The sequence below is a fragment of the Lucilia sericata genome, unplaced genomic scaffold, assembly GCF_015586225.1.
Source record: "Lucilia sericata isolate MDLA Ls3-8-SP2 unplaced genomic scaffold, ASM1558622v1 Contig000123F_arrow, whole genome shotgun sequence".
Classification (NCBI taxonomy): domain Eukaryota; kingdom Metazoa; phylum Arthropoda; class Insecta; order Diptera; family Calliphoridae; genus Lucilia; species Lucilia sericata.
Genome location: NW_023994155.1, coordinates 457,389 through 470,055, shown reverse-complemented (window position 1 = coordinate 470,055; position 12,667 = coordinate 457,389). Strand labels below are relative to the sequence as shown.

Here is a 12,667-nt window from a genome sequence, read left to right as displayed (position 1 = left end):
TTTAAAAATAAAATATGTTTTCATTAGTGTTCGGTTGAGATTTGTTATAGAAATGATAGAAATCAGAAGATAATTGTGAAAAAATAAAAACAAAGGTGCTAGTGATTAGAAGTGTTAGAAAAATTCCAATAATACTAATAAGTTCAATGTTCAAATATACTTTCTATAAGCTAGGTCTTCTAAACCGGAAATGTGACTTAGAACCTATTTAGTTCCTAAATAATCTTAAGACCTCGTAAACCTATTATGGGAATCTATCTATATAGAGCTAATACAATGAAATATAAAAAAATACTCTTTGGAGTAAAGGAACTAACATAACGTTAGTCCCAATCTGTGGAAGTAATCACCGGTTCATATTCTAAGACTTAAGAGGTGGATATATCCCTGGAGTAGTTCTATTTTCTGTGACAGATCGTTGAACTATCCAAAATGGACTCGTCCCAATTACGCTAATAACGAACTATTCTTTCAAACACTTCTCGATTAGAAAAAGCTTGAAATATTCTGATTAGTGGATCCACCTTTCCTCACAAAATAGACCAAAGACAATAAAAAATTTAAAATAATATAATCGTAAGAATTGTAAGATACTTTTAAATGTAACAGATAAGTAGTTTATAACTTTATAATTTAAGAATCGGTATATACTTATATAATCTTAATCCGGCAATCAGGATTTTTATTCTCAATAAATAAACTAAAAACAATAATCGCGAATATTCCCTGATTTCGAAAGTGTAGTGAAATATAAATAGAAGAGAAAGAGTGTAAGACTATAACAGTAATAAACTCAAAGTGTAATCATACTTCCGCAATCATGATTTTTGTTCTCAATAAATAAACTGCATAACCAACTTAACAAATCCCAGAATTCCCGAATTTCGAATGTGAATAGAGATAATATTTAGCTATAAGAATATGTATTAATATTAAGAGATCTTAGATATGTTAAGCAATAGACTAAGAATAGTTACTATTTAGAATCTGAAAAAAAAAACTCAACATGCCTTAAAATTTGTAAACTCAACCTTCAACAGTGCTCCCTTTAAACCTTTCAAAACTATAGCAGTACTACTATAATAGTAATATTTATGATATTAAAACTAAATCATACATTTTACACTTGGTCTACACGCCCGAACAAAACGTTTGCATTTTAGGGTCAACCCTAAAAATAAACACATGTTTTTCTTTTTTTTTTTTTGGTTCGGGTTACTTGAGTCTGAGATTCTTTTGCGAAAAAAAGTAATTTACACAACAACAAACTACTGAGTGCTGCTACTAATGTGTGGAGGTGCCGTAGTAGTGGTGCTGTTGCTGCTGCTAGCAGCCGTTGCCGCATGAGCGTGAGCATGGTGGTGGTGATGGTGATGAGCATGGTGAGCATAAGAGAAATATTGTGAAGCATATTGTGATGCATATGATGCAGGACTCCATACCTCACTGCCATTGGGGGTGGTTGCTGTGGTGGTATTAGAGGTGGTAGACGCATGAGGATGATGATGAGCATGCGGATGATGGTGGTGGTGATGATGATGATGCGGATGTGTTAGATGGGGATGATGTGGTGTTGAGGAGGTTGCTACTGCTGTGGCTGCTGCTGATGGTGGTGGATGATGATGATGCTGTGTTTGATGATGATGATGCGTGTGATGAGTGTGAGGCGTATGAGCAGCATGATGCGCATGATGTTGATGGGCATTTGCTGTGGTATGACCATGATGATGTGGCGATACAGCAATGTGATGATGTTGATGCTGTGCTGGGGGTTGATGTGTGAGATGCGCATGTGTTGTGCTAGCTGCAACCGTAGACGCAACATGATGTGGTGATAATTGATGATGATGCACTGTATTCTGTAATTGAGCATTGTTAGTGTGAGTTTGTTGTTGTTGTTGTTGTGATTGGTGCATTGTATGTTGTTGACCAGTCATTAGGCTATTGCTCTCAGTTGCTGCTGAAGGCGTTGGTGCTGGTGTTGCAGGTGCAGTTGCTTGATGATTGCTATGATGTGCTGTTGCTGAGCTTGTAGTAAGACTTTCAGCCACCGTATTATGTGTTGCACTTCCTCCTGCGCCACCACCTCCTCCTCCACCGCCTGGTACACCACCCGTACTGCTGCCACTACTGCTTAGTCTATGTTGAGGAGAGGTGGTGTGCGATGAGGCTGAGTATAGACCCGAATCATCATGATGCATTTGATAGCTATCAGGAGTGGAAGCACTTTTAGCATCTTTTGTTGTGTTAGCATTGGTGGAGCCATTCCATTTGTTTGTTGTTTCTGTTTCACTATTGGCATAACTAAGACCGCCTCCATTGGTGAGAGGCGTGGATTGGGGTGAACGTTCTGCATGTGCAGATAATTGTCTATTTGTTGTAGATACAGAACTATGTAGACTATTGATGGGCACACCACTGGACTGAGAACCCCACATTAGAACAGTTTGTCTTTCATAGGGATCCTGGGGAGTTAATTCCACTTTAGGTGTTACCACCACACCATTAGAGGAGTTATTAGCAGGGTTATTAAGGCTGTTCACAGAACCGCCTACTGGTGAAGGTCCGTCCGAAGAGCAGGATACCACTTCCATGACATGAGGTGAAGACTTTGGCGTTTTTAAAGGAACTTGCTGAAATTTCTACAAAAATTATAAACCCGAAAAGGAATTAGCAAAGTCTAGAGCTCACCTGTGGTGTAGATGTGGGACTACCATAACCACTACTATAACCACTGTAGTATTTGCCCGTATCCTGCCATTTTTCCTCTTTAGAGGTAATAGCATAACCATCATATGACAGAAAACCATTAGCCACATAAGCCGAGGCAGGAGCTCCGGTATGATGATAATCAGCATAATAACCACCCACACCCTGAAGACGATATTGATGGAAAAGATTTTCGGTAACCGGATAAAAATTGGTAGAATGTACTGAAGTGCCCATGTAGATATTATCGGCAGCTGTGGCATAAGGTGAAGTCGTATACATGGGATTTAAATTGGAATAAGCGGCAGCCACTGCAACAGCAGGATCTGGAAGATATTCTACTACAGGAGCTGGTGAAGTAACCTAAAAGAGGAAAATGTTAAGTAAACTGTTTAAGCTTTTGAAAAGTTTAAAGAATAAGACCTGGCCCAAAGGTGACGTTTGTTGAGTCTGTTGCTGCATTTTGCGTTTGGAGCGGCAAGTAGACAGAAAGTCTCTTAATTGAGTTTTATATCTTCTATTAGGTCTAGTGGGTGTGACAGGAGGAGGTAACGAATTTGGAGAACCACTAGGTGGCACCACTAATTGATCAGCCTCCGAGAAATAAGTGGAAGCCAAACCGGTATCCAAATAACTAACTTTGAAATCCATGGTGCGTTTACCTAACAAATCATAACCTTCCTCATCCATTAGCACGCGATGAGTACAAATCACAAAGTCGGGTTTGGAATTTTTATAAACCAAACGGGAACTGTAAGGATAATAGAGGTTTAGATAAAGTTTTAACAAAATTTCTGGTTAGACATACCTGGTTTGAAGCCACTGCCATTCACCATCTTTCTTTTGGTATCTATAGGCAATCATGCCGGAAGCACCAGTTTTAAGAACTACAAGAAAATTGATAAGAAATTGGTTTACTTTTCTGCTTATAAAAATACTTACGTTCCTGATGAGCACTGGCCACATAGGCCAAATCATCATAGTGCACCAAATCATAGCCACCCATATTGACTAGTTCAGCATCTGAGTAACCCAATATATGTTTGCCCCTTTAAAGTATTAAAACATTAATGGAATGATCCCTTTTATATATTCCAATGTGGAGGAGGAGATCTTACCTTTGATCCATTGACACCAAAGAAAAATCCAATTTATGCTTAGACTTAAACATATTCTCCTTATGAGGAATCTCCAGCAAACTGGGCGGTCCAAAGGGTGTACAATAGGCAAATAAAGCCAAAGGAGGTTCTTCGGTTTTACGATTCTGGCCGTGTAGAATTTTAATGCGTCCCCGTATATCCAGTCTCAAAAAACCCGAGGTATTATCTAGTAAGCATCTAAAGCGTACGGTAAAACTACGTTCCAAATAGATGGTCTTGTCGGGAGCCAAGGTCTCTGCCAATTGCATGCTCGACATATCGGCTGGTAGAAAGGAATTCCATAATAGCTGTCGCTGAAGTTCTTCACGATCTTCCGAGTGCACCAGTTCATATACCGATTGGTGAACAATATCGGACTGTAAGGGAAAGGGTATTGTAATCAAAGGTTAAAGAACTTGGTTTTCAATTTGTTTCAATTTTTTTTTTTTTTTCATATGAAAGTTTACAATTTTGTCTGTGTTATACATTTATTGATTTCTCATACTCTTTTCTTTTGTTTTATTTCGTTTTTTTTTTTCTTTCTCGTTTGTTGTAGTTAAATAAATCATCTGCAAAACTAAATTGAAAACTCAATTTTGTTTTGTCTTCTTTTGGGGTTTTCGGGGATTTTTTTGTGGCGTTTATTTTACTGCTGCTGCTGCTTAACTCTGCAGGTAGCTTTGGTGCAGATTGAGTTATAATTTCAAAAGAAGGTGTTTTTTATTTTAAATATTTGATTTTTGGTTTTCTGTGGGTTTTTTGTATTTTGCCAAATTCTAAACTCAAAGGTGAGATTAAGGTTTGTAATATGTTTTCGAAACAACAAATTGAAGGAATGAAATTAATTGAAACAAGTGCAGAGAAGCTTTAAACGAAGAGGTTAGGTGGGAAGCGGTTTACAAACTCCGTACTAGGTGAGAAACTTAGTGTTTTTACTATCTTCCCAGTTATTGATAAACATTTTATAGTCACAAGGAGGGAGATCCTGTGTAGTTCGGTCATCGAGTATTAGATATACCCGATACGAACCGAATCCTAAGGGATTCACGATAATTAATTGAAATTTGATCATGATCTGAATTAAGCCTAAAACTCTGGTACATCCCTGCTAACTATGATCTCCAAGATCTTTTAGAATCTATCGCGGATTCAAACGCTACGAAAATTTCCTACTTGCCCCTTTATTTCTCAAGACAAGCCAAGTAATCTCAACAAAAATAAAAACAGCATTTGTTTGCTTAACGATAACTAATATTCCAAAACATATGAAATGTAACTAGTACACCATTCTCATCATCAGCGTCGTCGTCGTTGTCGACATCATCAACATCACCACAAATAACTACCAATCGTATGAAGAACATAAGAACAAATACTCATAATAAAAAATCAAACGACCATATGAATAAACACATTTAGCAGAAGCAGTAAAACACTAACATCACTAGCATCGTCATCATCATCATCGATTGAAAATTGTGCGCATACAATTGAACACACGAGCCACGCATTTCTTTTTTTTTCAACTTGGGTTAACTGGTCTATTCTGGGAAATTCTTAAAATCCGAGAAAGTACACTTCTAATAGAGAAAACATTAAACTGGTCTCATACTTAGAGAGAATCTAATGGATTCTCCTATTAAATGATAAGGAGATAATAATTGGAATTGTTCAAAGGCAGCTTAGGTTGAAATGGACTCTTATTGTATTAAAGATTACTTAAATTCCGGGAATGAATACTTTTTACAGGCAAAACCGGAAATTGGTGTCAAATTCATAAAGGCATTTAAGCGATTCTCATATTGGAGAGAACCTTATTGGAGTTGTTCAGTGGATATCCAAGTTAAAATAGATTCTCCTTCGTCTAAGGATTATTCATAAGCCCAGAAATACTGCTTCTAAGAGTGAAAACAGTGAATTGGTCTTATGTTTAGAGTGAAACGTATGTAACTCCCTAAGGAGCCAGATAAATTGCAATCGATAGAACATAATTGGAATTGTTCAAAGGATACTCTAGTTAAAATGGATTCTTTTTTCCCAGAATTAATACTTTTTAAAGGGAAACCGGGAAATTGGTGTCAAATTCATAAAGAAATTTAAGCGATTCTCATATTGAAGAGATAAATCCTTATGGAGAGAACCTTATTGGAGTTGTTCAGTGGATATTCAAGTTAAAATATATTCTAATTCGTCTAAGGATTATTCCTAATCCCAGAAATAATGGAAGTGAAAGTGAAAATAGTGAATTGGTTCAATATTAAGATAGACTCGCATACAACTGCCAAATAAGCGAGATAAATGTGAATTGAGATAACATTATTGGGATTGTTCAAGTGATACTCTAGTTAAAATGGATTCTTATTGTTTTAAGGATTACTTTAATTCCCTGAAAGAATACTTTTTAAAGTGAAACCGGGAAATTGGTGTCAAATTCATTAAGAAATTTAAGCGTTTCTCATATTGAGGAGATACAACCCGAAGAGAGAACCTTATTGGAGTTGTTTAGTGGATATTCAAGTTAAAATAGATTCTAATTCGTCTAAGGATAGTTCCTAATCCCAGAAATACTGCTCCTCAGAGTGAAAACAGTGAATTGGTCCCATATTTAGATAAAATCGTATGCACTCTCAAATAAGCGGAATAAATGAGAATCGAGAGAACATAATTGGAATTGTTCAAGTGATACTCTAGTTAAAATGGATTCTTATTGTGTTAAGGATTACTTTAATTCCCGAAAAAAATACTTTTTGCAGGCAAAATCGGAAATTGCTGTCAAATTTAGAAAGAAAGGATTTTTTTAAAAGATACCCAAGTAAAAGTTGAATCTAATACGTCTGAGGATTATTTTAGGACTCGAAAACAATACCTTTTAATAGAAAAACATACAATTGGTATCAAATTTAAAAAGAAATCTATGCGATTTTCCAATCTCTAAGATGAATGACAATCAAAGGCACTTAAAAGGGATTGTTCGAAGGATGCCTAAGTTAAAATAAATTTTAATTTAGCTAAAGATTATTTTAAATCCCAGAGATAAAACTTTTCATAAAGAAAGCAGTAAATTGGTATAACATTTAGAAAGATATCTAAGCGATTTTCTTTTTAAGGAGATAAATTACTACAGAAAGAACTTAACTGGATTTGTTTATCGGAAACTCAAGTTAACGTGGATTCTAATTCGAATAAGGATTATTTTAGAAACTGCAGAGAAAAGTTTTTACAAGAAAAACTTTCAATTGGTAACAAAATTATGAAAAAATTTAAGCAATTTTGCTATCAAGGAGATAAATTACTATAAGGGCAGCATGATGAGCATCCAAGGAATAGTCAAGTCAAAAGAGATTCCAAACACTCTAAGGGTTATTTTAGAACCAAGAAGAAAATGTTTTTTACTAGAAAGTAAAATATTGTTAATAAAACTGTTAGCAGCAAAACGAAATTTGTCGAAAGTTCCATTACCTTTGACATGATTATTCAGAATGATGACAATTAGGTATTTCAATACGTTTATCTTAAAACTTCGTACATTTTCTTGCCCAGAATAAAGCAGAATTTCCCCTCTACCCTGCCCCTGCAACATTCACCATTCCACAATGAAAATCCCGCCATTCATACATGACTACATATGGCAAAAAAACAAAATCAAATGTAGTATGATGTATATATTTTTTTTGTTAAAACAATAAAACTCAACGAACAATTGCGCATCCAGTTTAATGTTAAAGAAATTGAAATAAAAAATACATTTTAAAACTTCAACATCGGCACTTAAATAATAACAATATTTAGCTGAACGACTACGAACGAGTATTGTATTGGAACGTGTTGCAGTTTAAATGCAACATAACATTTCATTTAATATTGATTTAAAGAATGAACAAAAAAAAACAGCAAATGCCAAACGAAAACGCTCATTCGTTCACCCTCCTGCTACACCTGGCGCTCAGTGATGGACACTTGGTTGGAGTTCGTTTAATTTACTTGTAAATTTGTAAAGAACAAGTGAAAAAAAAAAACAACAGAACCATGAAGTGAAATGTTTGTGGTTGAAGAAATAAATACGAAATAGTTACGCCCACTTTAGTATCTCAATTAAAAATTAAGTTGTTGGTGGAAAAAGTGTATTGTTAGGGTTTATGATTCTTTTTTAAGGTTTTTGGTATTGTTTCGGAGCAAAAAAAAAGAGAAATTATCAGAAATTAATAATTGTTAAGAATTGTAGGAAGGAGTTTGAAGGAAATTGACTAATGTTGGAGGGAAAGTGTTTAGAAAAAAGAAAGTTACATACTCTTTCCAATTGCTAGAAGGCTTTCTTTCGGATCTTAGTGCAACTCAACAATAATATGACGAATTTCCCCATTTTAATACCAAATTGAAACTCCATAAATATTCCTTCGCAATCCTAGCAGTGTTGCAATAGGTGGTCTTGGTTTACCGTTTCGATCGGAATTTCAAATGTTCTATGATTGAACTGGATTTCAAAAGCAGTTGAGGAACATGTTCGATGCCAAACAAATCTAGTTTGAAGCCACTATATGAAAAGATTTCTTCAAACTTGTAAAGTGATATGTTTGGAATACTATAAGATAAACTTCCAAGAAGATGAGGTGTGAGAACAGTTGGCATAATTGGACCGTTTCGATTGGAATTTCAAACTTTCTAGGATTCAACTTGATTTCCAAACAGTTGAGGAGTTCGATATCAAACAAATGTAGTTTGAAACCACTATTTGAAGTTTACGTTAAACCTGATTTTAAAAACCTTTGAGGAGGATTATCTTATTAAGTTCGATATCAAACAAATGTAGTTTGAAGCCAATATTTGAAGTTTACTTCAAATTTGTAAAGATATAAGTTTGGAATGTTCAAGAACAATACGATAGTCTTCCAAGAAGATGTGGAATATAGACTAAGGGGATTATTTCGAGCAAAAGTTCCATAATACAAATTGGTTTGAAAACTGTTGAAGAGGTCATTCAAACTTCAGTTACTTGGTTTTGTTTCTTGTAAGGACTTTATGAACTTGATTACATAAACGTGTTTGATGTCAAATTAGTTTGAAGCGTCAAACTTGCAGAGATAGAAATGTGGAATTCTCAGAAACATCGCGAACAAAACATGTTTGATATCAAACGAACTAGTTTGAAGTCACTATTTGGAGGCAGTATTTGGTATGTTTGGACTGTCTTGCAATCATTTAAAGTTTAAGACATTAGTTTGAAACGGCATATCACTCTAACAACTTTCCTAATGGGTCTTTTTCTTACAACTTAGTTCATTTGTTACTTTGTTTTTCCCAGCCCATTTAAAATAATTCACAATTTACGGCAAAAATTCTTTATAGAGGAAGAAAATAAGCCAAAAACAAGTTAATAATATAAAACACATGTTGTATGTAAATAATAAAGATACCAGAACCAAAACAAACATTAACACGGCTGCCGTAAGTCCAGTCCTCATCATACACACATACTATAAGTAAAGAGCTTCTTAAACAATGTTATGTTCGAATCATACACATGATCGTACATTTGCAAAACACAGAAATGCGAAAAAAAAACTTGTACAAGGAAAATTGTAATACAATGCGATTGCGCAATCCTCCCGCTGTACACTTACTGATTTATTATTTATTGCTTTATGTAGACACACAAAACTATTGAAGATGATCTTCTTTTGGGCAAGAGAACAAAACTACATTGATGAAGATCGGTTAAATGTTAAGTGTACAGTTATGACGCAACTTTTATACCCTTCACTAGGGTTAGGTTAGTGTTTAATCAAAGAAAGTTGTGCAATTTTAAGATTAAGGAGCATCCGAGAACTTTGCTGCCGATCCTCATTTCAGACTAATTTAGAATTTTGAAAATTCTTGAAAGTTTAGCCTTTATATAGATGTGACTTTCACGTTGAATGTTGTATCAGCAATTGCTATTTTTATAGAAATTACAAACAGCATGACAAGCCTTTAATGATCATTCCACATTTCATTCATAAAATGTTCAAAAACAGGTTGAGTTGTATCATTGGTCTTCAACTTCTGGTTATTGAAAATATCTCTTAGTAAACAAATGTTTATTGAAGATGTTTATTGTTTGATAAGAAAGTTAAACAAATGTTAAGAGGAAATATGTATCATTTGGGAATTTAAAAAAAAATCAAGATTTAAAGGAATTTTTGGAGCGTTTCACTACAGCTGAAGAATTTATGAGTGTCTCAATTTTTAAATTTGAAATTTCAGAAATTGCGAGATTCTTTCCCCTAAAGTTAAACGGAAAAACTTAAGACAACAAGCTTAAGGTTCTAGAATATCGCAAGAAAACAGAAGTCGAAAGTCAGAATTCGGTTCGAACACAAATGAGGCACATTTAGATGCTGCCACATTGAAGCATTTCATTTTCCCCGTTTATATAACAACCCTAATCATTCAACCTTCTTCAGCATCAATTATTTGATTCTCATATAAAAAATTTCGGATATTCCTGCATGATCAAACTAGTTTTAGTTTGATGCAACACGAAATAGTTTGACAAGCTTATAATTACAACTGTGACTGTGTTGGTTTAGGTAATTTTACATGATTTCCCTTTAGCTTTGTTCCATCATACTGATTAAAGTTTGATGGAAGTGGAAGGTGTTATAGACCAAAACCTTTTGGGTATAAAACAAGTAGGGAAATAGCTCAAAAAGTTTGATGCAACCGCATAATCAAACTTAAAGTAGTTCGATGCAACTGCTAAGAGTTGAAAACCAAAGACAGTAGACATGAAATTCGGTAATGGAAAATGAATACGATTCAACTGAAGGAAGTTGTAAACCGAAGAGGGCATGAAATGGGTTCAAAATTAATGTCATGACTAGTTCTTTAATGGTATGATATGATCCCAGTGAGTTTCTTCATCAAACTGAGAATAGTTTGATGCAACTGAAACTGGTTTGAACTCGAAAGTTTTAAGAATTATTTTCATCACTTATTGTGTCATCAAACTTACAGTAAATCGATGCAACTGATAAGAGTTGTCAACCAAAGTCAATAGGCAAGATAAGTCTCATTTTAACAGGTTTTTCTTTTGTTTTGCTCTCATCAAACTAAATATAATTTGATACAACTGGCTGGAATTGTAAACTAACTAACTGCCGGTTTCACAATATCGGAATCTTTTGCGCCTAAAAGTTAATGAACTTTAGTTCTAAATTAATGATTAGAACTAGTCTTTGAGGTCAGAGTTTCTTTTGGGATATTTTTCCTCAGTTGTTGTTTCATCAAACTGAAAATAGTTAGATGCATCTGAAAAGAGTTGGAAAGCAATGTACGATGCCATGACTAGTTTTTTGATGGTGTAGACCGTTTGTGACGATAATAGATTGGCGTTAATTTATAGTTCTTTTTTAGCAATTTGGTGGAAAATATCTATTTGTATTGAATTTTTATGACTTAGGGTTTGAAGACAATTGATTGTTCGTTTTTTATTAAGATATTAAGGAAAAGGGTTTTAATTGTTTTAAAACTTACCTGATGAAACCCCAAATAACTTTCAATACTGTGGGTAGCAAAAAATACTTCGCCATCACAGGTGAGTATCATTAGAAAACCATTTAAAGCCTGTAAATAAAACAAAAGAAATCGCAGCGAATTATTAAAAATATATCAAAAAAAAAAAAATAAAAGTTTCGAATGTCGCCTAATTTTAATTAGGGAGAAAATTCAAGTAATCTTAATCTAAAACTTTGGTCAACCAATTGAAAAAGTTCAAAAAGTTGCAGAAAGTTATAAAAGATCATTCCAAAACAATACTTCCCCAGACACTACAGTATAGAAAATTTGGGTATAAATTTTTACCAATATAAAGTGACTTTGAAAGACACTTTTTAATTGTAAACTAAAGTTATGAATATAAGTAGACATCTATAATACAGCCTCCCAAAAGGCGCCTCCAACTTCCTGTTTCTATTTAAAAAAATAACAAAAATTTACGTTGAAAATTAAAAACTCATTAAACTTACAATAATATTAAAAAATAAACTAAAAATGTAAAATCTCAGTAACAAACTCTCCAAAAAAAAAACAATATTTAAAATGTAATTAGGAATGTGTAAAACTGGTAGTTTAAATGAAATTAACCCGACTATTTATAACAACCAACGGCTAAAAACAAAAGAGAGAATAACAAAACCTCAAGAAATACCAAAAAAAAAAATAATCAAAAAGATTTGAAAACTATAATTATGAACAATTTAAGTTAAAATAAAAAAAAGACACAAGCCGAATGATGATGATCTTGATGATATCAAATCAAAAGTAAAACGATCTTACAGAAATTTATGAATGAATCCACTAAAGAATAATTCAAAAAGAACCTGTTAACCAAAGAAATTGACAAGAAGGAGAAGAATTGTAATAAATGAATGAATGAAGAAAAAATGAAACAATAAAACTAAAACAGAAAAAGAAATCATTGATTTAATTAGCTATCATTTCCTGGTCCAATTGAAGAACAGACATTGCGATCAGGTAGTAAAGTAGTTGATTATAATGATCCTACATAAGTTTAATATAAAGTAAGTAGTTTTGGACTAGAATGTAAAGATTTAAGTAATTTTATGCTCTAGGGGCTTACACGAGTCTTTTTTAATATAATTGAAAGTAAAAGAAAGAGTTTGAATAAAGATCTTTATAGTTGAAATTTATTAATGGTTTTTTACTTTTACAAATATGAAATGTAAATCTAATTAGACAGAAGGTAAAATTTTTGTTATAGTTAAAGCCAAACAGTAGCAAAACGGCAAAATTATTAAACAAATTCGAGGGTTGTGTGTTAA

At 33.6% G+C, this 12,667-nt stretch overlaps 1 protein-coding gene and 1 long non-coding RNA gene across 4 annotated transcripts in view; one reads left to right on the top strand and one right to left on the bottom strand.

Annotated features, from left to right (window-relative positions):
- LOC119600822 overlaps positions 1 to 12,667 on the bottom strand; it is a 93,243-nt gene that overhangs the window by 1,475 nt on the left and 79,101 nt on the right. Inside the window, exons 4-10 of one of the 3 annotated variants that reach the window (XM_037951385.1) lie at positions 11,361 to 11,450; positions 3,828 to 4,225; positions 3,652 to 3,758; positions 3,518 to 3,596; positions 3,133 to 3,460; positions 2,692 to 3,072; positions 1,443 to 2,642 (exon numbers count right to left, since the gene is read on the bottom strand). In XM_037951385.1, coding sequence (XP_037807313.1) covers positions 1,443 to 2,642; positions 2,692 to 3,072; positions 3,133 to 3,460; positions 3,518 to 3,596; positions 3,652 to 3,758; positions 3,828 to 4,225; positions 11,361 to 11,450 — 2,583 coding nt within the window. Of the gene's footprint in view, positions 1 to 3; positions 2,643 to 2,691; positions 3,073 to 3,132; positions 3,461 to 3,517; positions 3,597 to 3,651; positions 3,759 to 3,827; positions 4,226 to 11,360; positions 11,451 to 12,667 lie in introns of those variants that run through there. The other 2 variants (XM_037951386.1, XM_037951387.1) reach the window with 2 other exon arrangements.
- Positions 1 to 12,667, top strand: part of LOC119600827 — an 87,975-nt gene that overhangs the window by 43,719 nt on the left and 31,589 nt on the right. The window lies entirely within an intron of this gene.